General features: G+C 52.4%; 1 protein-coding gene across 1 annotated transcript in view; it reads right to left on the bottom strand.

Annotated features, from left to right (window-relative positions):
• The window catches only part of CTNNBL1 (catenin beta like 1), a 48112-nt gene extending 37386 nt beyond the window's left edge, over window positions 1-10726 (bottom strand). The window contains exons 1-3 of the mRNA XM_053992904.1: window positions 10603-10726; window positions 2430-2618; window positions 138-244 (exon numbers count right to left, since the gene is read on the bottom strand). Of these exons, the coding sequence (XP_053848879.1) occupies window positions 138-244; window positions 2430-2618; window positions 10603-10632 (326 nt within the window). The 5' untranslated portion in view covers window positions 10633-10726. The remainder of the gene's footprint in view (window positions 1-137; window positions 245-2429; window positions 2619-10602) is intronic.
• Between the last annotated feature and the right edge of the window lie 13262 nt (window positions 10727-23988).

The raw sequence follows: 23988 nt of genomic DNA, 5'->3' as shown, positions 1-23988 counted from the left end.
AAATAATACTTAGAAGAACTACAAGGCAATAACTGCCATTACATAAGCCTTATGTAACTGAAAACATCTCTGTATTCCAGCAGTTGATTTAGGCTTACACCTAAAATCAAAGGAAAAGAAGTTAAGCATAGTCTTACTTCTCCGGATTATCAGGAAACTTGATCCGCAGCTCCTGGTTTTTGTAGGACCTCTTCTCAAAGGTGAGAATCATCTTCTTCACTGAACTTTCATCCAAAGGTTCCTCCTGACCAAATCAGAAAAGGCAGAAAAGTGAGCTTTGGATGGCTGGAGAAAATATCAGCAATTTGGTGAGACTGCAGCCAGGCCCAGGGCCCTGGGAATTCCAGCCAGCTCTGGAATGTCACTGCAGAGAGCTGCCAAACACCTCACATGCCATCACTACCCACTCCAGCTCAGACCTCGAGCTGCTCTTTTACACCTGTTATAACCTGGCACCACCAGTTCATATTGAGTTTTTTTTTGCTTCTGACATAGAGCAAACCTGCACTCACAGCCTGTGCCCAGGGAGAGCTTCTCTGCAGAAGTCCCTTGTTGTGCTATTGCTTTTTGTAAGTCTACATTTAACTGCCCTGAATTTATGTTCTTTCGCATTTTCTTCACTTGGATAGGCTTTCACTGCTATCTTAAAGCCTTTTCCTGAAGAAAAAAAATAAATCAATATTCTACTCTAGTATTTTCTCTTTATTTTGTAAATGTTCCTAAGGTGTTTCTCAGCTGGAGTTGTATATTTACTGTACAGCAGCAATGCAACCTTGGCTGCCTCCCTGACATCTACAAACATTTTCCTTAGTTTATGACTTTAATGCACTTCTTTTATTAAAAAATTGATTATATAGATTTCCCTGTGTAACCTCTTCCCTCTCCTCTGACTGTGTTACAACCACTATTTAAGAGAAGCTCTCAAAACAAAAACCAAACCAGATAGTCTCCCATCTTCATCCAAGTTTTGTGCCCATCCCCTGCTCAGGATTAAATCAAGAGCTGCTGCTGGTGCTGCAGATTCTTTGGTCAGTGACTCTAAGCAGGAATCTGGTATGAGATAGAAAACTTCCAATTCTTCAGCAAACTCCATTACAAGAACAACACCAGCCCCAGCCTTCAGTTATGACTGGATTTCCTCCATTCCTTTGCCCAACCTGTCTCATTGCCATCCCACTCATGTCACCACCCCTTTCAGCCAATCAATACTACAGTGCCCAAAGCACATTCTGCTTGCCGTGGGATTTCAACCCACACATGCTGACACTGCTTCCTTCTGTTCCCTTTGATTTTTTGCTTCCTCTAACACATATCACTATAATATCTCCATTAGGATCTGCTTTATATCTTGTATTGAATTTGCATTCAGTATTGCAATGTCCTACAGATTAGCTTCTTCACATCAAATTTACTGGGACAAAGCACATTTTAATGGCACTTATATTAAATGCAGTCCAAAGTAATAAACAAGAAATTTGAGTTCTATAGAAAGCCTGGACTTTCAGCCTTTAAAATGTCTGGCTGGGAGGATTCCACTTGACAAAAATGAGGGACTGGCACACCGCAGGAATCCACAAGACTCCAGCCAGTCAGGAGGACTCTTCTCTCAATCCATCCTCCCTGGAGCTGAAATGCTACAGAAATCCTGCATTATCTTTCTCTGCTATCAGCAACAACTGTCATGGCAATAGCTCAACATCAAAAAAAGAGGGAGATTCTCAAAGACAGATGTTGGCAATGCTGTATACAAAGGACAATGATATTTTACAAAGCTACACAATTCTGCAGTGGTGAATATCACTTGTTTTTTTATCAAACAGGACACAGGCAACAGGAAGCAAATATCTTCTAGATTTATACCAATCCATGTGTCACATTTATAAAGTGATCTTTTCCCTGGCCCTTGGCAGAAAGGCCAATGCAGCATTGGATTTCTGTCTCCAAGGCTTGAAATCACTTACCCTTGACAGCTGCCACCCCCCTCCTCTGACCCAAGACCTTTCTTGTACAGAAGAATGTTTGTTTATTTGCTGCTGCTGCTGCACAGCTACAAAGAGGGGGAGAAGCTGCATGGTTGGGGGTACTGATGAGAACAACAGTCAGGAAATTGGTTAGAACACAGAAACTGTTTCCTAAAAATATACTTTAGAAAGTAATCTGGGTATTCTCAGACCAAACAGAGATTAGACTTGAAAGCCCTCTCCCTTTTGCTCCCGCCTTAAATCTTCAGCTGATATATTTGAGAAATTTGAAATTAATGAACACCTTGCAGGGCAGGAAAGCAAACTCACAAACTGAAGCTGTATGACCACAGAAAAATCACATTAAGCCTCAAAATGGAGGCTTAGAAATGGCAAGAAATGGAAATCACAGAGAAGGGGTTTGGGGTTTGGTTATTTCCACTGCCTCTTCTTTCTCAGAGGACTTACTTCCTCATCTTCCTCTTCTCCATCCCTCTCAATTATCTGAAGAAGTTTCTTCTTCTCATCATCAGTTTCTTCCAGGGCAGCAGACTCCTCTTCCCTATGACGACCATGCTCTCGGGCACTGGCTTGTTTCCGACGTGCTTTGATTTCCTCTTCCTCTTCATCGCGGGGTCTTTTTGTCCCTCTGTTAGGCTGAAGTCAGAGAAATAAAAGGTGAATGAATACAAGTGTTTAGTGACCCTTGCAAACCAGAATACCAATATTACAAGCCATACTGAGGAAATTCTTACAAGTTTAAAAGATTTGCTTACACGACACTTAACAACTCTGAAAACTGGAAAGGAAATTAATTTAGTGAAGTGGAACATCACGAGTAGATGAATGCCTCTGCCAAGAGCTGTGTCAACATCCTACCTTCTTTGATCTATGAACACAATTCACGGGAAAATATCTTCATAGACAGCAAGGACAAGGAGTGCACAGACAAGGAGTGGCCGAACAGCCCTGCTCAGTGGGGCACAGCTGCCCATAAAGGAATCCCAATCTGCTGACTCAGCTGAGACAACCCCACATTTCACAGCCAGCAGACTGATATACTCAAGCAGACAGCAGGGAAACATAATTTTTTACCCACAACATATACAAGATTATATTGAATTCTTGTGTGCCTCCCATTTCACCCCTATCCTTCTGTCTCAAGTCTATTAACAAGTAAAAGCAGAATCAGCCCAACTCAGAGTAGGCAGGACAAAGAATACTGCTGCTTGCTGCAGCTCTGCAGGGGCTTGGCACTGGATTATACAGCGCCCAAACCATCATGGTTTGCTTGGAACAACCTATTGTTTTATTCCACTATTTCTAGTTGATTGCCAAAATTAAAAGTAATTCACCAAGGACAAGAAGAAGTCCATTAATCCTAATCCCATGTTTTCATTCAGGCAGAAAGGGATAAAAGCATTTGCAACAGAAGAAAAACATTTCCCTTCAAAAACTACAAGGACATTAAATTTGGTCTCTCACATTTTCGAAGGACAACCAAGCTGGAACAGGAGTACTCTATCCTCTATAACAACAGCAAAACAAAGCTTAATTCTTTACTATTTAAAAGGAGTGTATGTATCAAGAATAATAAAATAATAAAAAAAATACTTTTACTGTACATCACTGCTCAAGTGATGTACAAAATCACTTGGTAGGTGATTTTGTAACCTCATGTCCATCTTAATTTATAAAACACCACCTGGCAGGCAGCCCCTACTCTTCTGCTCTGTGGGACCCTTTGTCTAAAATGGCAAAAGTCACACCAGGCTTCCATGAACACAGGCCCTGCCATTATGTGAGACTGAGATCTTTCTCAGGTTTGATCCAAAGTAAGGTGCAGAGGAAATAAGTGACAGTGTCATTATCTCTCAAGCTCTGGCACTAGGCTGAGCATCAAGATGGGAATTTCCAGCTCTCTGTCAGGTTAGGAACCTTTGGGCTGCAGAGGGTAATAAACCTTCCAGGCTCCTAAGGGAATCCAGCTGTGGTTCCAGTTCCACCACACGCTGCACCAGTGGCACAGCCCAATGACAAGCTGGTAAATCATCTGCTCTGGAGAAAATGCTGCTTTCAGGAGATGTAAAAAAATAAAGCCCCCCCACACCAGCCCCAAAAAGCACATGAGGAGTTAATTATAGTTAAAAAGCAGGCCAGGCAGCAGCCTGACTGGGATCACCTTGTTTTCAGGGTTACCACCTTGTCACCACTTTAGGGAAGATGCAGAATCAAGTTTCCCAGACAACACATTAGCACAAATCAGAGCTGTATCTGCTCGCTCCCAGGCAAACCTGTTCAAGCTCTGTTATCTGTCTCCTTTCTCCCTATATCTTCTCTGCCATTTCCATTACAGATGGTACATTCCTGACTTAAAACCCTTCTAAAGTGCCTCCATGCACTTTTAAAGCAGTTACTCAGCTCATAATTCAATAGCCATGACATGGAAGCATACCCAGAGATTCTGTGAAATGAAAAATTTATTTGCTTGGAGGGTTTTGTGGATTAGGTTTTTTTTTAAGCAGATTCCTATTACTTATCTTCTAGGTGCATTAAAATATAATTTCACATAGATCCATTTAGAAAAAAATGTGTCATTGACAACAACTAATAATTCAAACACTCCCTGAGCAACCAGCAACCCCATAAAAAGAATAAGGAAAAGGTGCTCTTCTAAATGACATCATCCAAGGAAAAAACTTCAGTAAATCCACACTCCTTACTCAATGTCCTTGATATCACAAGGGGCCCTGCCCTTCCTATGTCCTTCCATTCACTCCTTGGTAATACCCTACTCATCCTAAACCATCTCTGACAGATTAATGTCACAAACACAAATACAACAATTAATGACATAAATCCGAATTTTACACCTAAATCTCAACAAGATTTGCCATGGATGTTCCTAATTTGGAATTAGAATCTCAATCCTCACTCTTATTTCTAAACATTAAAAAGGACCAAAGCCTCTGGCAAGCCTGAGGTGTAAAAAGAGGCTGAAGGAGCTGGGGGTCTGTCAGATGCAAAGTAATGTGCCACAGGAAGGGATTGCATCCTAGAACAAAACCTAAATTAAAACTCCATCATTAAACCATCCCCATTTCCTCTGAGTACACAATCCTCAAGATCAGAATTTACACCCTTGCTTCCATCTCAATTATTTTACCCTTTTTTGTATTTATGCATTGCTGGGGGAGGCATCTCTAACACACAGCAGAATCATTATGATAAATCATGGAAGTGCCCCGCGTGCGATCATTAACGCTGCCAGCAGCCTGGCAATAGGCAGTAATTGAATTCTGGGCAAACGCTATTAAGCAGGCATTAAGGCTTTGCCTCTCCTTATTGATGTTATGCAAAACCTCGCTAAGAACATTGCCGTTCCCAACCAGCACTTATTAAAGCCACAAAACCAAGGCCCAAGTGGAACACCTGGGTCCTGCTCATTCCACAAGAGATGCACAGTCATGAACAACTGATTTAAGGCAGGCATTAATTTCTGTTCGTTGATTTTCATCTTGGGTTTGCATTTGTGTTTTGCAAAGGACTGTTACCAACTAGCAAGCATTAAGCTCATAGGTTGCTGCACCGAGCCTGGTGCATTTCACTCAGCAAACACACAGATTGTGTCCTCTTGGGGTCCAGGTGTCGAGGTGACCCCAAGAATGTAAAAGTCCTTGTTCTCCCAGCCCGCGCAGCCAAAGAAGAAGTCGGAATGCGTGGGCTCGGCTTCTCAAGGTTGTTTATTTTCTCTTATCTATAACATTCTTTCTCTGACCTGCTGAGCTCTGTCTAGCAGGTCATCCATGGCATTCTGTCTGCCCTCTAGGGCGGTGTTTACATTTTATACTAAAAACTATGTGTGCTATGTTTACAATAACGTGCCAATATCTAGCATTTATGTTGGACAGTGTGTCTCTACCTTAAACCAATAGAAAAGTGTCACCATCACATCAAGACATGGAGGAGAAGGTCAGGACACACCCAAATCCCTCCATTGCGTCCCCTTGAACCCCATTCTAAAACCCCCAAAATTCTACTTTTTCACCCTGTGTTAATCCAACTACCACACTACTCAAACCCCTGTGGCTTGTAATTCCTCATACAAAGTTGGCAGTTTTTTCCACGGGCCAAAATCGAAGCCACAGGTGTTTTTGACTTTGTGCCAAGGTCTCCGAGCCCCCTGCCAGGATCTCAAGACAGCCAGGGCAGCCAGAGGGATGTCCTGGGTTCCCACAGTGTCCAAACACATTTATTTAACCAATTCCATAGCTTCACAGACATCTGCACAAGTTCTGCCTTTCTGGTAGAAAAGGGAAAGTTAATCATTTGATAAACAAAATGTGGGTTTTTTTACTTAGTTGTGCTAAGGTGAATCTGGCAAGAAGTTAGAATTCATTAGAAAATGCACAAGAAAAGCATTTTTCAACTGTTATGTTAGCTAAGCTTAATTCTGTTCCTGATGAATGCAGGGCATTCACAGTAATTTATTCAGCAGGCATTTTCATTTAAATCTAACACAGATAGCAGAACACAAAAACCAATGAATACAAAAGGGTTTAAAAAAAGCTACTGTTTATAAAATATGATAAAGTAAACAGAAGCTGGTAATTGGGAACGGGAGAATTATCTTTCCCTTTCTCTTGTAGTCCTCCTGTACTGGTTGTGTCTCTTAGCTGCCAGACACTCCCTGGGGCCCAGCCTTTGGGTACAGACTTTCCCCAGACACACCTGACACAGGTCCTGGTCTATGCACAGCCAGGTAAGGCCGAGCCTGACCTCGGTGTGGGTAGCAGGAGCAGCACCAACCACGTGTGCCAGGAGGAACAGGGAAACAATGTCCTAAATCAAAGCACAATAATCTGCCAGCACCCCTGGGCTCCCTCCAAGCAGTGATTGCACATTAATATCAGGGTTAAGTACACCGCAAAATCAGAACAGACATTTCTCAGAATCCTGATTGCTTCAGCCTTTGCCAAACATAAGGAAGGATTAGAGAGGTCTCAATAGTTTCATATTACTCAGGAACTACTCAGGAGTTTCATATTACTAAGGTATCTGTTTTGCAAGTAACCTCATTACTGTGAAGCTCAGAATTTTTTTCTTAATGAAATCTGAAATAAATCTTCATAAATGATGCAGCTTCTGTGCCCACATCCCAGCCCGCTCCAAAGAGCCACTCAGACAGCAGCACAGCAGCTGTCAGTTTGGGATCCTAATCTCCAGAGGAATCTTCAATGACTTCCTAATTTTGTTTCCAATGTTTGTGATAAACCAGGCAACTATCAATCTCACTTTCCCATGCTTTTTCTTCCTGAGGCATGACACAAGCACTTCTAAACGGTGCAGGGTCTGAGTGCTAAAAACTGGAAGAACTGGTACCCCAGGAAAATCAGAAATCTCAGAGACCCAAGAACTCCAAAATCACACAATCTGTGGCAAATGCAATGACAGGTGCACACTGTATCAACATGGATACAGATTATTCATTTCAGAGGGAATGAACCCCTGTGCCCTCCAGCCTCCCTTGCAAGGCTCTGAACCACCCAAGGAACACATCAGGGAGGCGCAGGACAGGGATCTTTCTTGACACCCTCTGCTTTGGTGGTCAAAGACAGCACATTGGGAAATAAACCAGAGATTCACTTGCCACCCTATGAGAGCACCAAGACACCTCTGGCAGCATGGGGCTGTACTCCCAGGAGCAGAGCCAAGGGATGAGGCAGACAGTTGAGCCAATGTCGGCTCCTTGTTTTAACTGCCGCCAGGAGAGGAGCTACAGGGGTAATAATGCTGTAAGTAGTCAACAACCAGCTCAGCTGAGCTGCCCCCACCATCAGATGCATCCATTACATTGCAAATTGACAGCAAATTATCCGTACCGGCAGCAGGAATGATGATGTGTCCCCGTGGATACACAGAGATCCATCCTGTACACACCGCACTCAACCCCGCCAGAGCACGGGGAGATGGCCCAGCGCGGTGAAGGCAGATCTCACCCCACCCCTTACTGCTTCTTCTGCTATTTGATTTTACTGACATTCCAGCAAAAAATCAGCGCTTTGCAATGATCACTCACGGTGATGAAATCTTCCTTTAATGAGAATTCAAATAATCTCCCTTATTCCCTCCCAAGACAACTGAAAGAAGACTCTGAATAGCCCCGGTGTTGGCTTTATCTTCTTAATTACCCTCTGTAATCAGAGACCAAACACGGAGGATCTGGGCAAACAGCAGCAATATTTAATCATCACTTTAGACCATCTGCAACTGTTTTGCAGCTACACATAAAGTTTATGGATTCCTGAGCTTTGTATAAATGGCCAGGTGCTGTTTAATTGTATTTTTTGTTGCAAGAGGTTTCTTTTCCCGTTCTGGCAGACACTTGGTGCTGAATTGGTGGCACGGTGCCTGCAGTCTTCCACGCCAAGTTTGACTCTGAGGGAGAACATCTTCTTGCCGAAGCAAGGGCACAGATTACACATTTAGAGGAGAAAATTCAAAACAGTGTAAGAGGAAAGCAATTATTTTGGGTTGTGCTGAGGGAGGTTGAGAAGACCAACTCATTTGCAGCAAGAGATTAAAATCAGAGAGCTGAGGCACCACACCACCTCCCCGACAGCCGGTACCATCCCTGCAATGAGGACAGCCAAGGAGACCTTGAGCCAGCCCAGAGCAGGGAAGCTCCCAAATCCAGGGCTGGAGCGGGCCAGGAGCTGCTGGGTGAGCTGCCAAGCCACCCTCCCCTGGCCATCTTCTTCAGGCCACCCTCCCCGAAGGCAGAGCCTGACCCACAGGATGGGAGGCAGTGAAATCTGCTGTTTCCAACTATTTTTCCCCACCTTTCAGCAGGAAATGCCCTCACAGAAGGGAATCTCATTTTCTCAGAACCAGAGCTATTTGCCTGCCTTCTGCTCCTCCACTTCTTCCACCTGTACTCACCATTGCCCCCAGTTCTGGAGGTCTGAATTCAGCACCACTGACTTCCAATGCTCACTAAAGCACCACCTCAGCTAGTGACACGAGAAGCACCTGCATTCAGCTGTGCTGCCCAGGAGAGCACAGAGCCAGGACAAATCCTTCAGGAACTCTTTCAGCAGTTGGCTGAAAGCTGCAGAATGCTTTTCCCCACAGCTAAGAACAATTTTAGCAGCAAGAAATGAAATTAAAATTTAGATACCCTGCAGCTAAGCAGCACTTCCTTACCTCGACAGAATAGAGCCCCCACTGTCACAAGCAATCACCCCCTCACCGTGCTGAAAGCTCCTCCAAGGGAAAGCTGCACAAAATCCACGTGAGCAAAGCAAAGTGGATGGACACTTCCCTCCAGAGTGGAGGGAATCCTGGGGAGTCCACATTCTGAGAGCAAGAGGAAAACCAACTAACAAAACCCCAAACTGGAACTTGGTTTAAAAATGACAAAGTTCATTCAGGTTTATCTCTCTGTGCCTTAATCTGCATCCCAGACATGTAAGGGATTGCTAAGCCCCAGATGGGGTGGAGAAGGCCAAAGAATCAAATGAACATAAGAAATTAAAATTCTAATTTGGTGTTGAAAAATCACATTTGAAAAAGACAGGGAAATAAAGAAGTGGAGTAGATCTCAGACCAGCAGGGCTGTGCTGTTGGATGCAGCAGGATGTGAAAGGATGTTTGAGACAGAGCAATCCACAGAAGGAAACATGCTGGAGATTATCAAGGAGGAATCCAGTGGAGCTGTCAAAGACAGACTGCCCCAGAAATTTCAATACCACTGGGAAAACTGCTGAGAAACTTCTCAAACCCAACAGCAACTTCCCTTTTTTTCCCTGAGCATCTCCAAACAACACATTGGCAAAGCACAAACGTGGAGTGAACAGCAAGACACTCCCTTCACTTCACCGCTGTGCCCCCGGAACGAGGCACACCGGGAGGGCACTGAGCTCCACCAGAATTCTGTGCTCTCCGCTCGGGAGCAGAGCCGGCCTCTCTTACACAGCTGATAATGCCTCGGGGTGTTTTCCTCACCCAGGGAAACCCCACGGCTGCAGCCGGGCTGAGAACCGAAGCAAAGCCCGGCATTATCTCAGCCAAGGTATCCAAATGTTCCTGCAGTTCCTGCCTTCATTCCCTGTTCCACAGGGACCACCTGAAATCTGCTCCTGGGACAATAAATCAACACCCTCGGCACACAACGAGCCATCAGTGACCGCAGGGCAAGGGAAGAAAACGCACCGAGTAAAGGAAAACTTTCATAAAGAAAACTTTTTCAAACGTATTTTGATAAAAATGAAATTAAACAGGTTTTGTCATAAAACAGAGAGGAAAAGACACGCTAGAACAGCCAGGGAACGAGCTCAGGCGGGCACCAATCTGCCCATCTGTGGCCGAAACGGCACCGGCAAAGCCGCGGAGCCCCCGGTAATCGGGTCCTGCCGGGCACCGCCGCGCCCAAGAAGGGGAGAGACCCCCAAAACTTAGCGACGCTTTAACCAGACCCCGTGCGAGCGCACCGAGCACAGCGGCCGCCCCAGGCCCGCACCGGAGCTGGAGCAGCATCGCTGCCGCCACAGCGGGGCCGCGGACGAGGGCACCTCCGCGCTGGCGGCCGGAGCGCAGGGGACCGCGACACCCCCAGCACGGCCCAGCCTCCCGAGCTCACCTGGTAGCTGAGCAGCTCCCCCACGTCCATCGCACCCACCGGGCCCCGCCACCGGGAACCTGTCGCAAACCACCGGGGCCGCGCGACACCTGCCGTAAGGCGGGCAGCGCAGGCCGGGCGGCGGGGCGCCACGCTGCCGGAAAGCGAGGCGAAGGGGGCCGTGCCGGAAAGGGAGAGGCGGGAGACGCCACACTGCCGTAAAGCAGCGCGGGGCTGTCGCGAACGGGAGCGGGGCCGCCCCCGGGCCTCGGTGCGAGCCCCAGCGCAGGGCTCGGGGGCTCCCCGCCTGTCCCCCGGTGCCACACGGCACGGGGCAGGCAGAGGACGAGACCCCGAGGCAGCCCCGGAGACGGGAGGGCCCGCCCTGCCGCGAGCAGCCGGTGCCACGGGCGGAGCGGGCACCGGCGCTGCCGTCACCCGGGGCGGGAGGCGACACCCAGCAGGGCCCCCCCGCGGGCCGAGCGCTGCCCCCCGGGACAGCGGGAACCGGCGTTTGGTCGTGACGCGTTTTCCATAACCTTCCAAAGGCGCTGCCCGCGGTTATTGACAACGCGCTTCTGTTTATAGCGCCGCCATTGACCGCTGTCACCTTGAAAACACGCCAATAACCGGCCCCTCTGTTTGCTGAGGTCGTGACAAATCGCTCTGTAATTCCACAAGATGCAGAACCCCAGAGAGACTGAGGCATTTCTCAATTTAACAAATAAGAATAATTAGGAGAGAGTCAACTCGGCCAAAATCCTACTGAATTTATTTCAACTATGCTTTAACAAACAGTCTTGAGCTGAAATAATTTTTCATAATGATCGCAGCTCTTACGCAGTTATCTCAGCAGGAGTCTGGTTTGAGAAATCTCAGAAAATTAAAAAAATATATAATGTTTTTGAAGGAGTCCCTCGCATCCCCCATTGTTTCAAGAAAATATAGGAGATCGGTCATGGCAAAATTAACTCAACAAATCTGCATGTTAAAGATGAGATAAATAGAAGATAATTATTAGCTCATCTGCCTTAGAGATATTGAGTGTTCAGATAATTCCCCTCTGTGAAAACTGTGAAACCTCCACAATTAGACCCTCGAGGGGTACTGGCACATACTGGGAACAGGATTCAGCTACTGGGAAGCTTGACCCCCACCCAGGGATAGCCACAACAAGCAGGTGTAGCACACACACGGAGAGCAGTGGGGATAAGAACTGACCACCCACAGACACACAGAGTGTGATGAGCTGCTCCTGCCCCGAGGCTTCCCCTGCACCTCATTCCCGCTGAGTGGAACTGCTCTGGGATGAGCTGGGGGAAGGCAAAAACCATCAGTGAGAAGCAGAGCCCCAGCCTGAGCACAGCAACCGAGGCCGGCACCTTGGCCTCGAGCTTCTCGTTAAAGAAAGGGATGGAAAATGTTCAATTCACCTCCCTGACAGGACTCAAAGGCCAGGGGGAACACTCAAAAAAAAGCAAAAGCAGGAATTTGAAGAACCGAGGCACCGCATTGCTGCCTGGGAAGCTCAGTTCTCATCCAGTCCTACAGGGCAGGATGCAATAACAGAATTTTCATCCAATAAGGTGAGTTGGAGCACAGGGACAAAACACTGAATTAAAAAGTGAAACCAGGAGCAAAAACAAAGTATTAAAGAAGCTCTCAAGGAAATAAATGAAGGATGGAGACGAGCAGGTGAGTGGTAGGTGCTGCATGGGGCTGGCACCAGCCTCTCCCAGATGGAACAGGCAACAAAGCTGGGTAAGGGGCTGAAGGCTCTGGATAGGCTGGAGCAAACCCTGGGACTTGGCTTGGTCGGGAGAACAAGGACTCCTGGCTTCCTATTCCCAGGCACCCACCTTCCATAGGCGATGGGGTGCCACCCTTGGGGCTGACCGTGTCCCCTGGCCTTTCCTGACACTTTTCCCTGGATGAGCACAGAGGAGCCAGGACCCAGCAGCAGCTGTAGATGAGGCTTATGCAATGGTCTCAGCATGGAAACACCGGATCCTCATCCCAGCAAAGCAGGGCTGCAGGGGATGCTCAGAACCGTGGATGGGAGCGAAGGCAGGAGGAGGAGGAGAATCCTGGCTTAATTTTATTCCGAGTTCAGGTTTCAACCCAGATGCCTCAAGATCTAATTCCAAATAAATAATTGTACTGAGTAACCCAGGTCCCCCAGTGATTAACTAAACACACTGAGGCTCGCTGAAATTGAATTAGTGGTGTGCACTCAGCCGTTATTACCCTCCCCACGTCATGAATATTAATGAGGGGTTATTAAGAAATGTAAATGATGCCTCAGGGGGTTGGGAGCACAGGGGGTGCAGGGCCGTGCGGGCTGATATGACAAACCATTAGGAAAACAGCCTGATTGAAGCCACTTTTTAATTATGTCAGATCTCGCTCTTTGGCGGGTGCAGCCGCGTTTCCGGATGCTTTCGTCTTTATTAAAATGAGAAAAAGGGAACAAGTCAGAGTGGAATGGGAAATGAGCCTTTGCATGGGGGGAGATTCAGCTGCCCAACAGCCTGGCATGTGTGGGGGACTGGGTCCTGCACCCCACAGGGTCTCCCCCTGGCTCAGCTCTGGCCAGGACACCCCCATGCTGACAGAGGGTGACACTGGTACCCCCACACCCCCTGCACCCCGTCCCTGGACCCCCACAGTCCCCAGCTCCACCATTGCCCTGCTGCCTGCAGCCCCTTCCCTCGGTTCAGCCTCGCTGGGCAGTGGAGCCACTGCCACAGGCTCATGCATTTTAACAGGCTCTCACAGGGCTCCCCGCACCGGAATGGGAGCTGACAGGGCCAGCTGAGTTAATCAGAGTGGATAATGGAGGGAAAGAGAGAAATCTCAGCCCAAATTGCTGCAGAAATCATGAGCCGGGACTCAAAACCATTGAATTAAGCAGGGATGATGCTTAAAGGGAAAGGCAGCAGTTCTCCCAGCCTGCTGTCCCACTGAAGCAGGAAAGGAGAATGGCCACAGAGCCCCTGTCCTCCCACAGAGAGTAGGGGCCGCCGAACATTAAGGAGACCCTGTTCCATGGCAGAGATGTGCCACTGGCGCTGGGACAGGCATCGTGGTCCATCCAGCTCTGCCACATCAGGGGGTCACACACAAAACAGAGAAGGCCAGGGGCTGTTCTTTGGAGGGCACCGTAAGATCAGATGCTTTGTTGGAGTGACGAGTATGGCACAAGCCTGGACCTGCTCGGCCATCCCAACACGCACTCCCCTCTGTGTGCTCACCCTCTGAGAGCATCAAAACCGGGTGCCTGGACAGGGCTGAGCCGCCAGCAAGGGAACAATGGGCATCAGATGGAATCACAGCCCATCCCTGCAACCCGCCGGCATCGCGCGGCGTCACCGCAGACAGATGGAGCAGTCTGGGACAGGCACGCACACGGAGTTCGTTGGGATTCAGGTCTCTCCGCCCTGATAGCTTCATAACACCAGGCTGCCGCTTAATTGCACCCGTAAGTGCTGGAATTACTGAAGGGTAAAATGCAAATGGTGTAACCTTTCCTGAGCTCACCCGGCACTGCTGTGCCGGCTCTGTGCCGAAGGGAGCTGCCTGAATCCCTTCCTGCTTCTTAATTGCTCAAAATCTGCTGGGACATGCCCTCCCCAGGCCCCAGGAGGGAGAGGACAGGCCCCTTATCAGGGTTGTGTGCTGGTTCCCCAGAGCTGGAGGCACTGGGGAAGCCCTGGGAGCTGCCACCTCCCCAGTCTGACCGTGACACCCATTCCAGCCCCACAGCACCGTGACCAGCTGAGCTGGGGCTGTGAAGGTGTAAGCACGGAGCAAAACACAGCCTGTGCCCTCCCTCTCCAGTGCCACCTCCCCACCCTGAAAGCCTGGCACAGCTCCTGGCCAGGATCCCTGTGTGCTTGGTCCTGGGGTCCCGTGGTGCTGGATGCCAGGGCACAGCACGGCAGGAGCTGGAGGGCTCCAGTGCCAGCACAGGAACCCAGCTGTGGTATTATGGTTAATGAGATTTTCATGAACCTGCAAAGCATTTGGTGGGAGGGGTGGGGATGGGCCCGGGAAATTAAAGGTTGCTGACCTGTGAAATCAGGCTGTGAGAAGCCAGGCACTGAGCTGAGGGTAGATGGGGCTGGAATGGGGAGGGAAAAGAAAGGTGCAAGGGGAGAGGGTGCCTGTGGTCAGGCTGTCCCTGCTCCCCACCTGTGGCAATGCCATTCACTGTCCTGGTACCGTTGGAAGCTGGGTGCTGAAGCAGCACCTTATTTATGGCTCTACTTCCCTGAGATAACTCCACAAAGTGTGACAATCAAAATTAAAGATTTCTCCAGAAAGGCAGCCTAGGGGAAATCACTGCTGTGGCCAGTGGAGATTTCCCAACGGTGACTTTTAAATTAAAGGAGAAAAAATTTTCTTTAATTTGGCAGCATGCATGGGATGCAGCTCACTGGGCACGTTATTATCCAGCTCAGCAAATGCTCCCAGAATTCACTCATGCTCCAAATTACCAATCTATCTGTGAGGCTGCACATCCCCACCTGTGCCAGCATCAACTTGCACTAGGGGGCTTTGTCCCAGCCAGGACTGGGTGTGTCCTGACACCCCAGAGTTAAGTCCTGGCAGCTGCCCCCTCCCCACACAACCCAGTTTTTCTGCCCGAGCTGGAACAGCTGCCTCATGTCCCCAGCATAGGAGCGGCCCAAGGCCATGGGGAATGGTGGCGCAGGGGGTGCAGGCAGCTGTGGCCCTGCCTGCCCTGGCACAGCTCTTCCCCTCCCTCTCCCCCACCCCTTCAGGATGAAGCAATGAAATTATTTTTCTACTTGAGTAGTTTTCAATTTAGATTAAGAAAAATCTGCGCTCCGTTAGCGACGCCGCAGTAAATCACGAGCGGGCGGCACGGCGCGGCCGCAGCCCCATCGCTTATCGCCTGCAAACCTTTTTTCACGTTGACAGGCTCTGAGTGTGACATTGAGCAGGGCAGCAGCAGCCTGGCAGGACACTGCAAAGGGTGGGGGATCCCCACCTGGCACTCTACCTGGGGCAGTGCCCAGGGCAGGCAGGCACCCTGCGAAGGATCAGGCTCGCCACAATCCCATGCAGTCCCTGCCAGTCCCAGCATGGCTTGACAGCACGCTGGGGGCACACTAAGTGCATGCTGCCAGCAACACTCAGTACTCCAGCAGCTCACCAAGCCCTTGCTCTTGCCCATCACCCAACACAGCTGTGACGGTGCCATCACTGGCTGCCCTGCAGCCACACCACGAGCAGAGCCCATCCTCACGCTCATCTCAGCACTGCCGCCATCATCGTGCCAGCACCATCAAAAGGAGCATTTGACAGAAAACAAACCTTTTTTTTTTCCCTCTGGTTCTTGCAGCTCATTTATCGCTGGCGCGGGGCAGGCGGAGCTGTCAGCGCCTGAACCTCACTCATCCGTTTAACCTTGGGGGAAGAAACACATTTGTGCCGGATAACGTGCATCAGATGGTGGCACCAGGAGCGCCTGTAGCTGCTGCGCCTGATGGATGGGCTACAGGGGCCTCGCCTGACCTGTGCTTGTATGTTATCTGCATTGCTGCGGGAGGCTTTTCATCACACCGACAGCTCCGGCAGCACCAACCTGGCAGGAGCGACTCACCGGGAATGGCTGTGGGCACTGCAGCCAGAGGCACCCGGCCCCATGGCTGTACTGGCATCGTGGCACCTGTGGCAGCGAGCCACCATGCCAGAGGACACGTGTCAGGCTGTGCCCGTGCCAGACGCCTGGCTGCGGTGGGGCTGGAGGGACAGGGAGAGCAGAGCTGGTGCCTGCCATGCCGAGGGGACAAAGGACACCCTCACTGCTGGCGGTGCCAACCAGGCCAGCTGAAAGGAGAGGCTAAGCTGCTGCACTTGTTCTTTGGGTGACATTTTGCCAACAAGGGGTCCTGTGACAGTGACAGAGAGGGCATGGTGCTGGGCAGCCTGGAGCCCCAGTGACGGATGAGCGCTGCCAAGTGCCGACACAAAAGCCATTTGGTGTAGGGAAATGATAGATGCTAACACTAATTTTAAGCACAGGCAGCCGAATTCCTCCAGACAGTCTCGGCACTCAGGATTTAGGGCACAGCTGCTGGGTTCAGATAAGGTGTGAAATCAGCCCAGCGTGCAGGGTGTTACTTGGTAATGAATGGCCGGTGATGGATGGGGGTGGCTCAGCGCTATAACCTCCACATTTGGAGCCTTTCAAATCTTTTGCCATCAATCTTGGTTGCTGCCAGGCACCAGGAGGAGGAGCCAGGAACTGGCAATGGGCACACACCGTGCCGGGTGAGCACTACAGTTTGGATTCCCCCTGCACCACTGGCAGGAATACTGGAGGGGTCTGGGAACAGATCCTGCCCAAGCTGGAGCAGTTACAGCTGGTTTCTCCAGTACCACCAGCAGCATGGCCACACACACCGCCTCTCCTTCCTCTTACCATGGAGCATTGCTGGCTGCTTCCATGTGCTGGCAGCAATCTGCTAAGGAAGGGGATGGTGAGGCATCCTGGTCTCCATGGGGACATCCCTGCTCATCCAGCAGTGCCATGGTGAGCAGCCTCAGACCCACGTGGACAGCGCCAGCCCAAAATATTTATGGTGAAAGTGATGCTGGAAATGGCAAGTGCTCTGCTTGTCTGTAGCATTTAATCTTTCCTCTGACCTTATAAAAAAATCTATTTGTGTTGAGATTTTAAATTCACTTCCTAAATCATCCACTACAGGCTTCACACCGTATTAATTCCTCCTCAAGCAAATGAGTTTGGTATTTGTTCTTTTCCGGTACTGCCAAAGCCAGAGTGCTGGAAGGATGAATGCCAGGCTCCCCGCAGACCTAATGCCTGTGCACCAGGCAGCTCTCTGTGCCCCTTGCACCCCTGTGAGCAATGTCACTCTGTGTGCACACTCACCCCCACCCACAGCACCTCTGAAGGGATCCCATCTCCTCCAGCTCACAGGAGAGCTCTGGCAAGATAGTCACTGCTGTCACCTCCCAGGAGAAGGAAGAATCAGAGGTGGGGGTGAAGGCCAGGGTCTGCACAGAGCAGCAGCCCCCCAGGCACCCTCCTGCCTCGCGGGTCAGGGACTGCCTTGTGCCAGGGGACACGTGGCACTGCTGCAGTTGGAACAGATCCTTCAGAGGAGCACACCAACACACAGCCATCAATCCAGAGCCAGGACGAGACATGGGCAGTGCTGGTATTGAGCAAATCACTGGGAATGCAAGCCAGGTGCACCTGGGGAAATACATCAACAAATTACTGCTGATGAGGGTTACAGGGCGTTCCCTGCTCACACACTGCACCTGGGCCCCTCTTCTCCTGGGATCTAAGGGGAGGGGTTAATGATAAACCAGGGAGTTTATCAGTCCCTGCCCAATGGGTGTGAGCAGGGTGAGTGGACAACCTGCTCCTGATTTATTGCCCTGGAAACGTTTTATTTAGGCAATGTATTTAAAGGAACTAATTAGAATTGTATTAATATTTATGGACCATATGGAGAAGCTGATAACTGCTATTGGAGGGTATTAGCTGTTATCTTACACTGGGCAAGACTGTGATGTTTGGAGACAACTTTAATTGTGGTAAGAGCAACCAAGGTCTCACCAGCAGCCAGTGACAGCAGCCCACCTGTCACTGCATGGCCAAACTATGCTGGAATTAATAACTCTGCTCACATGGTTCCCCTGAGCAGCAGAGCATCCCTCCAGGCATCCCTCCACAGGAATGGAAGCCCCTGCTCTTCCAACCCCTGGAGCAGCAGCACGGTCTCCCTGCTGGACACGATGCTCCCAGTCCTGTCGCTGCCAGTGCTCCCATCCACCCAGCCTGGAGCAGGGGCCGGGAGGGGCCCCAGGGACAGGCAGCCCCAGCAGTCCCTGGCTCATCCATAACCAGCTCCCTGCCCGTGCCCGACCTCTCGCTATAGCAAAGTTCACATCAATTTTCCTTCCCCTCATTTGTCTGTAAACCATGAAGAAAAATCACCGCCGTCTGCCCGCATCAGGCCGCGGCCGTGATGTATGGCTGTAATAAAATCCCCATTTTGGGAGGCCGCCTTCCCGCGCCGCCAGCCAGGCGCCACGCGTGGCCGTGCCACCAGCCGGGTGCCATGCGTGGCACAGAGCCGTGAGCAGCCAGCACCAGCCCAGCCTAGACCCTTGCATCTTGGCTTGGCTTCACTGCATTATGGATAGGGGCTATTAGAGCTGCTAGTGAGCAGCAGTCCCTGTGAGTGTTCAGGCAGCCAGTGCCGTTTAACCCCCAGATTGTGAGAGACAGCTCAAGGCAGGGCTGAGCGGGGCTGCAGCAGGCAGTACCCTGCCTGAGCTGGGGGACAGCTGTGGTCCTCCCTGATCTCCCTCAGCTCCCCCAGCTCTATGAGCAGTGTGCTGGGGATGAGGTGCCAGCCCCTTGCCTCCCACATACAGGAACTTTCATGTCAGCACCCAGCAGCAACCATGGCGCCAGCTCGGGGCCAAGCAGTCCGAGAGCACGTGGGCAGGGACACCTTCCACTGGACCAGGTTGCTGCAACCCCTATCCAACTTGGCCTTAAATCTAGGGATGAGGCAGCCACAGCTTCTCTGGACAGCCTGTTCCAGCTTCTCACTGCCCTCACAGGGAACAATTCCTCCCTAATCTCTAATCTAACCCCATCCTCTGTCAGTGGGAAGTCATTCCACCTTGTTCTGTCACTCCATGCCCTTGTCCAAAGTCCCTCTCCAGCTCCCTTGGGGCCTTTTTAGGCGCTGGAAGGTGCCATAGCGTGTCCACAGAGCCTTCTCTTCTCGAGGCTGAACATTCCCAGCTCTCCCAGCCTGGCTCCAGAGCAGAAGTGCTCCAGCCCTCGGAGCATCTTCGTGGCCTCCTCTGGACCCCCTCCAGCAGCTCCACATTCTTCCTATGCTGGGTCACCGACGGGGACGCGGACGGGGACGGGGACGGGCGGCGCTGCCGGAGCCCGGCAGAGCCCGGTCCGCTCCCGGTCCGCTCCGGCGGAGCAACAGCCTCCTCTGCCGGCCGCCGCGAGGGATCGGCGCCGGGACCAGGACGGAACCGGCCCCCGAGCCGCGACACACGGCGGGAGGGGACGGAAGGAACCGCCAGCGGCACCGGCACCGGCTGGGAGGAGCTGCGGGAGGGAAGTGGGTGCAGGTGGGGAGGGGGCTACCCAGACCAGGGGGTCCATGTCCCCCAGCCCAATGCAGAGGGCACGCCAGGCTCACACTGCCGTGTGCCGCACGAGTGGCACGGGCCATCGCTGATGCCGCTGCACGCCGTGACACACATCGGGCACACAGCAGCCGGGCAGGAAGAGTGCAAGGGCCCCGCAGAGCCCGGGGCCGCCAGCACCAGCCAAAGGGGTGACCCCCACATCGCCACCACTGCACTGTGGCACATGCCACACTGGGGCAAAGCTGTCACCCAGAGGGAACCCATGCATGTGACCAGGCTGCTCTCAAAGCCCCTGGTTCCTGCTCATGTTTCCTTTTGATTTAGACACAGAGTTCTGCCAGCAACGAATGTATTCGGCTGCTCAGAAAAGGGATGACGCACACAGGAATTTCCAAGTGGGAAAGTATGATCGTTGAGCTGTAAAATCCTGGATGAGGCCACAGAGGTCACATTGGGTTCGGCACAGATGCCTGCATCCTGGCAGGCTGGCCTTGTCACAACTTCCCAGGCAGGGCGTGTCCCTGGTGTCCCCGGTGTCCCCCCATACACTGGGACCCCAGCTGGGGCCATTCTCCTGCTCCAGCACAGGACAAGTCTCTTCCAACAGTCCCTCAAAAAGCCTGGTTCTGTCCCTCTCCACCCACTGCAGCCCTGGCTGTCCCCTGTGCTTTGCTGCAGTCCTGCCAGTCCCATGCCCTGCCCTCCAATCCAGGCCACCTCTGCCCAACTTGCCAGCAGCACCTACAAGTGCCCTTTGCCATTCAGTGAGGCACAGAGAGCTGTGCCTGCATAGCCACAGCTCAACAATGAAAGGAGCCACAGAACAGCCCCCTGGCAGGGCTGCAGTCCCTTGACCATGCCCCTGTCTGCATGGAATGGGATGCAGGAAGCAGAGGTCCTGCTTGGCAGGGTCTCAGACACAGCAGTGGCAGCACGGTGGGGTTCCCCAAGAGGAGGGAGCACACCTCACCCTTGGCATGGTCACCCTTCACATGCTCAGTTGGGCTCCCTGTGATCCCCCACATCTTTGACCTTGGGCATCCCAGGGTCACCTGTCACCAGTCTGGGAGCATGGGGAGGCGAGAGGCAGCCCCAGTGCTGACCCCGCCACAGCACCCATCTGCTGGGACATGTCTGCAGCCAGAGACGTGTCGGCACTGAGCCACCAGCCTGTCCCCACAGAGGAATGGTGCTCGGCAACGGGTGCACCCAGCCTTGTGTCTCATGGAGGCTTCCCACGCTCTGCTCCCCCTGAGGCCATGCTTGCCCGCAGGGACCCAGCCGGTTGTCCCCTGAGGCTCCACTGGCAGACGTGGCATGATGCAGGCACCAGGCCAGGGCTGGGACAGGCAGGTGCTGGGTCTCTGAGATGGGCACAACCCAGCAGACCCACAGCCCTGTGTCACCCCAGTGACACACTGCCAGGACAGCAGCCCCCAGGGAAACATCTTCCTGAGCAGCCCCCTCTGGGTTCCTATCTCACAAATTCACCTAATCACTTGTCACAGCTGGGTAGTTCTGGGCTCCCAATGGCTGTAGGGTGACCCCAGCCCATGGCCTCATTTCCCTTTCTCCATGAGAGTGCTGAGGGTCCTTCCCCCTGCTGCAGCTGGGTTTTCAGGGCTGGACAAGGCCAGGTAAATAATTTCTCAGGCCGTCATTGCCTCGGGCACAACTGTGACACGCAGCAGCAGAGAGTGTTTTGGCACACGAAGGTTGTGTGCATGGCCCCTCCCCAGCCCCACACAGATATAAACCCTGCCAACCTGCGCTCCTCATCCATACCTTTGGCATTCACCAACATGAAGACCACCATCATTTTGCTCCTGGGCATCCTGGCCCTGTGTGCCCAGCTTCAGGCAGCCCCTACGACTGCTGGGGACAAAGGTGAGTGCTGGGGGGCTTGGGGTGGATGCCTTCTGCTAGCCCCTGGAGCACTGCGAGGCTGATTGGGGCAGGGGTCCCAGATGGAACGAGCAGGTAGGAGCAATCCCACAGCACAGAGCCAGGCACATGCCAAGCTCCGGAGCATCCACGCACCACCGAGGTCTGCGCCGCAGGGGCAGCGTGGGCAGGGGGGGCTCGGCTGTGGCAGGATGTGGCAGTGTGGCAGGAGCCCTCAGCAGGTGCACGGCTGGACCTGAGGGGCCATGCACCAGTCCATGCCCACGGTGTGGGGACCCTGTGCTGCTGACTGAGGGGCCCAGCATCTCCAGAGGATGGGGTGTCCCTCTGTATCCCTGTACTCGCTATCCCTGCTCTGTGCCAGCAGTGGGAGGCTGGCTCACTGCTCGGGGGCACCTCAGTGTGCCCCTTTTAATCATTGACCACATTCCCTCAGGAGTCAGGTGACGTGACTCCAGCACCTTCCCTGCTGCCATGGAGGAGCCACGGTCACCCGCGAGGCTTGGGCGCAGTCACCGTGACCAGGCTCAGTGGTGGTGGGCACAGCTCATGAGGGATGCAGCAGAGACAAGACTTTGGGGTCTGGCTTGAGGCTGCTAATTCCATGTGCTCAGCCAGGATCCTCCCTGGCCATGGGGACAGCGGGCAGACCCCTGTACTCCCCACAGCCATCCTCAGCCTCTGCTGAAGAAGCACCTGGCAGAGCCAGGGTGGGGACACTAATATCCCGGATGCCATACACTGGGGACAGGAGCCAGAGCATTCCTGTCTGTCAGAAGGTCATGCCAACTGCGTGGGCTGGAGCTGCTGGCCCTGCTGCCAGCTTGCTCAGTCCCTCTCCAGGTGCTCTAGCTGGCTGGGGGCAGCTTCAGCTGGATTGTCCCCTCAGCAACCAGCTGGGCACCTTGGAGCCGGGGCACAAGTGTGGGCAAAACCACTGGTGCCCCCACTGCTCCCGCCAGCTCTCAGTTTCCCCTGTGGTTTTCCCCTCGTCTCCTTCCATGAGCCTTCCATTTCTGGGCTCCCGTCTGCTGTCATCCAGCTGCTCTTGTGCTGGCATCCTCTCTCACAGCCTGCCAGTGCTGGCTGCTCACTGCCAGCACCAAGGTCACCCCACGCTGGGGTCACCCCATGCTGGGGCAGAGTTGTCACAGGGTCAGACCAAGGCAAGGATGCTCAAAGACAGCACCAGCACAGGGCCACAGCCAAGTCGCAGTGGGACACCAGTGACCTTGGGTGGGCAGTGTGGGACTGGCAGCAGTGCTGCTGCTCTAGAGAAGCTGCTGCTGGGTCCAGGTGGGCTATGTCTCTGTGCAGCACAGGTAGGGATGGTGCAGGTCCCTCCTCTCCATCCTGGTGGGCAGTGTGCTCACCTCCCAGCCATTACCACCCTCATCCCACCCTGGCCAACACAGCACTGTGCTCTGGCCCTGGGGCAGGGGTGACTGGGCTGCAAGATGCTTGTTTTAACTCCTGGCATCCCGATGTTGGCCCTGGGCCCACTGTGGGAGCATCCCAGCCAGCCTGAGCATGGCTAGCTCCCTGCAGCTCCTCAGCAAGGTCCCCATTCAGGGGGGGCACAGGGAAAAGGGCTGCCTTGATGATCTCCGTGCCACCCCAGGCCTCTGCCATGTGTCACTCCCACTGCTGTCAGCGGTGACACGAGGTGCGGCAGTGGGGCAGGCGGCTGAGCGCCGGCTCCTGTTCCTGCATAAACACCCGGCAGGGAGGGGACCACAGGCAAAGGCAAACAGTTACTGATTTACTGCCACGCCGCCGTGCCACATTGTTGACTGTGGGGTTAAATTACCTGGAGACGGACCCCGGCGGAGCAGACGCCAACTCGTGACACAGGCAGGGATCATGTCCCGGCCCCGTGCACCCTTGGCCCATGCGAGTCTGCAGGATGCCCGGAGCTGGGGCTGCCTCCAGCAGCAGCAAGAGCACATCACCAGGAACAGGGCAGGTTTCATCCTCCAGCAGGAGCATGGGTGCTGGCAGAGTGGCAAACGCTGATGTGAGCAGGGCAGCCATGCCAGGTGGGCGAGCTGGGCGCATTCAAACCATTCCCAGCTTGACATTGCCAGGGACGGTGAAGTGTCCTGATGCACCAGATGGGCCATGGGAAAGGTATCCCAGACAGGCCAAAGGGACTGGGGTCATACAGCCCCAGTACCACTATGCCCCCGAGCACTGAGTGTGCATGTCAGTGATTCACTCCCTGATAGCCACTTGCACAAATGGTGGTCGGATGGTCCATCTGCATCCCCAGTGCTGTGGGAGGCTGTGAGGATGTCAGAGTCCGTGGGA

Source organism: Vidua macroura, chromosome 17 (genome assembly GCF_024509145.1).
Source record: "Vidua macroura isolate BioBank_ID:100142 chromosome 17, ASM2450914v1, whole genome shotgun sequence".
Lineage (NCBI taxonomy): Eukaryota > Metazoa > Chordata > Aves > Passeriformes > Viduidae > Vidua > Vidua macroura.
The sequence above is the reverse complement of the archived record's forward strand: the minus strand, read 5'-3'. Positions and strand labels throughout refer to the sequence as shown.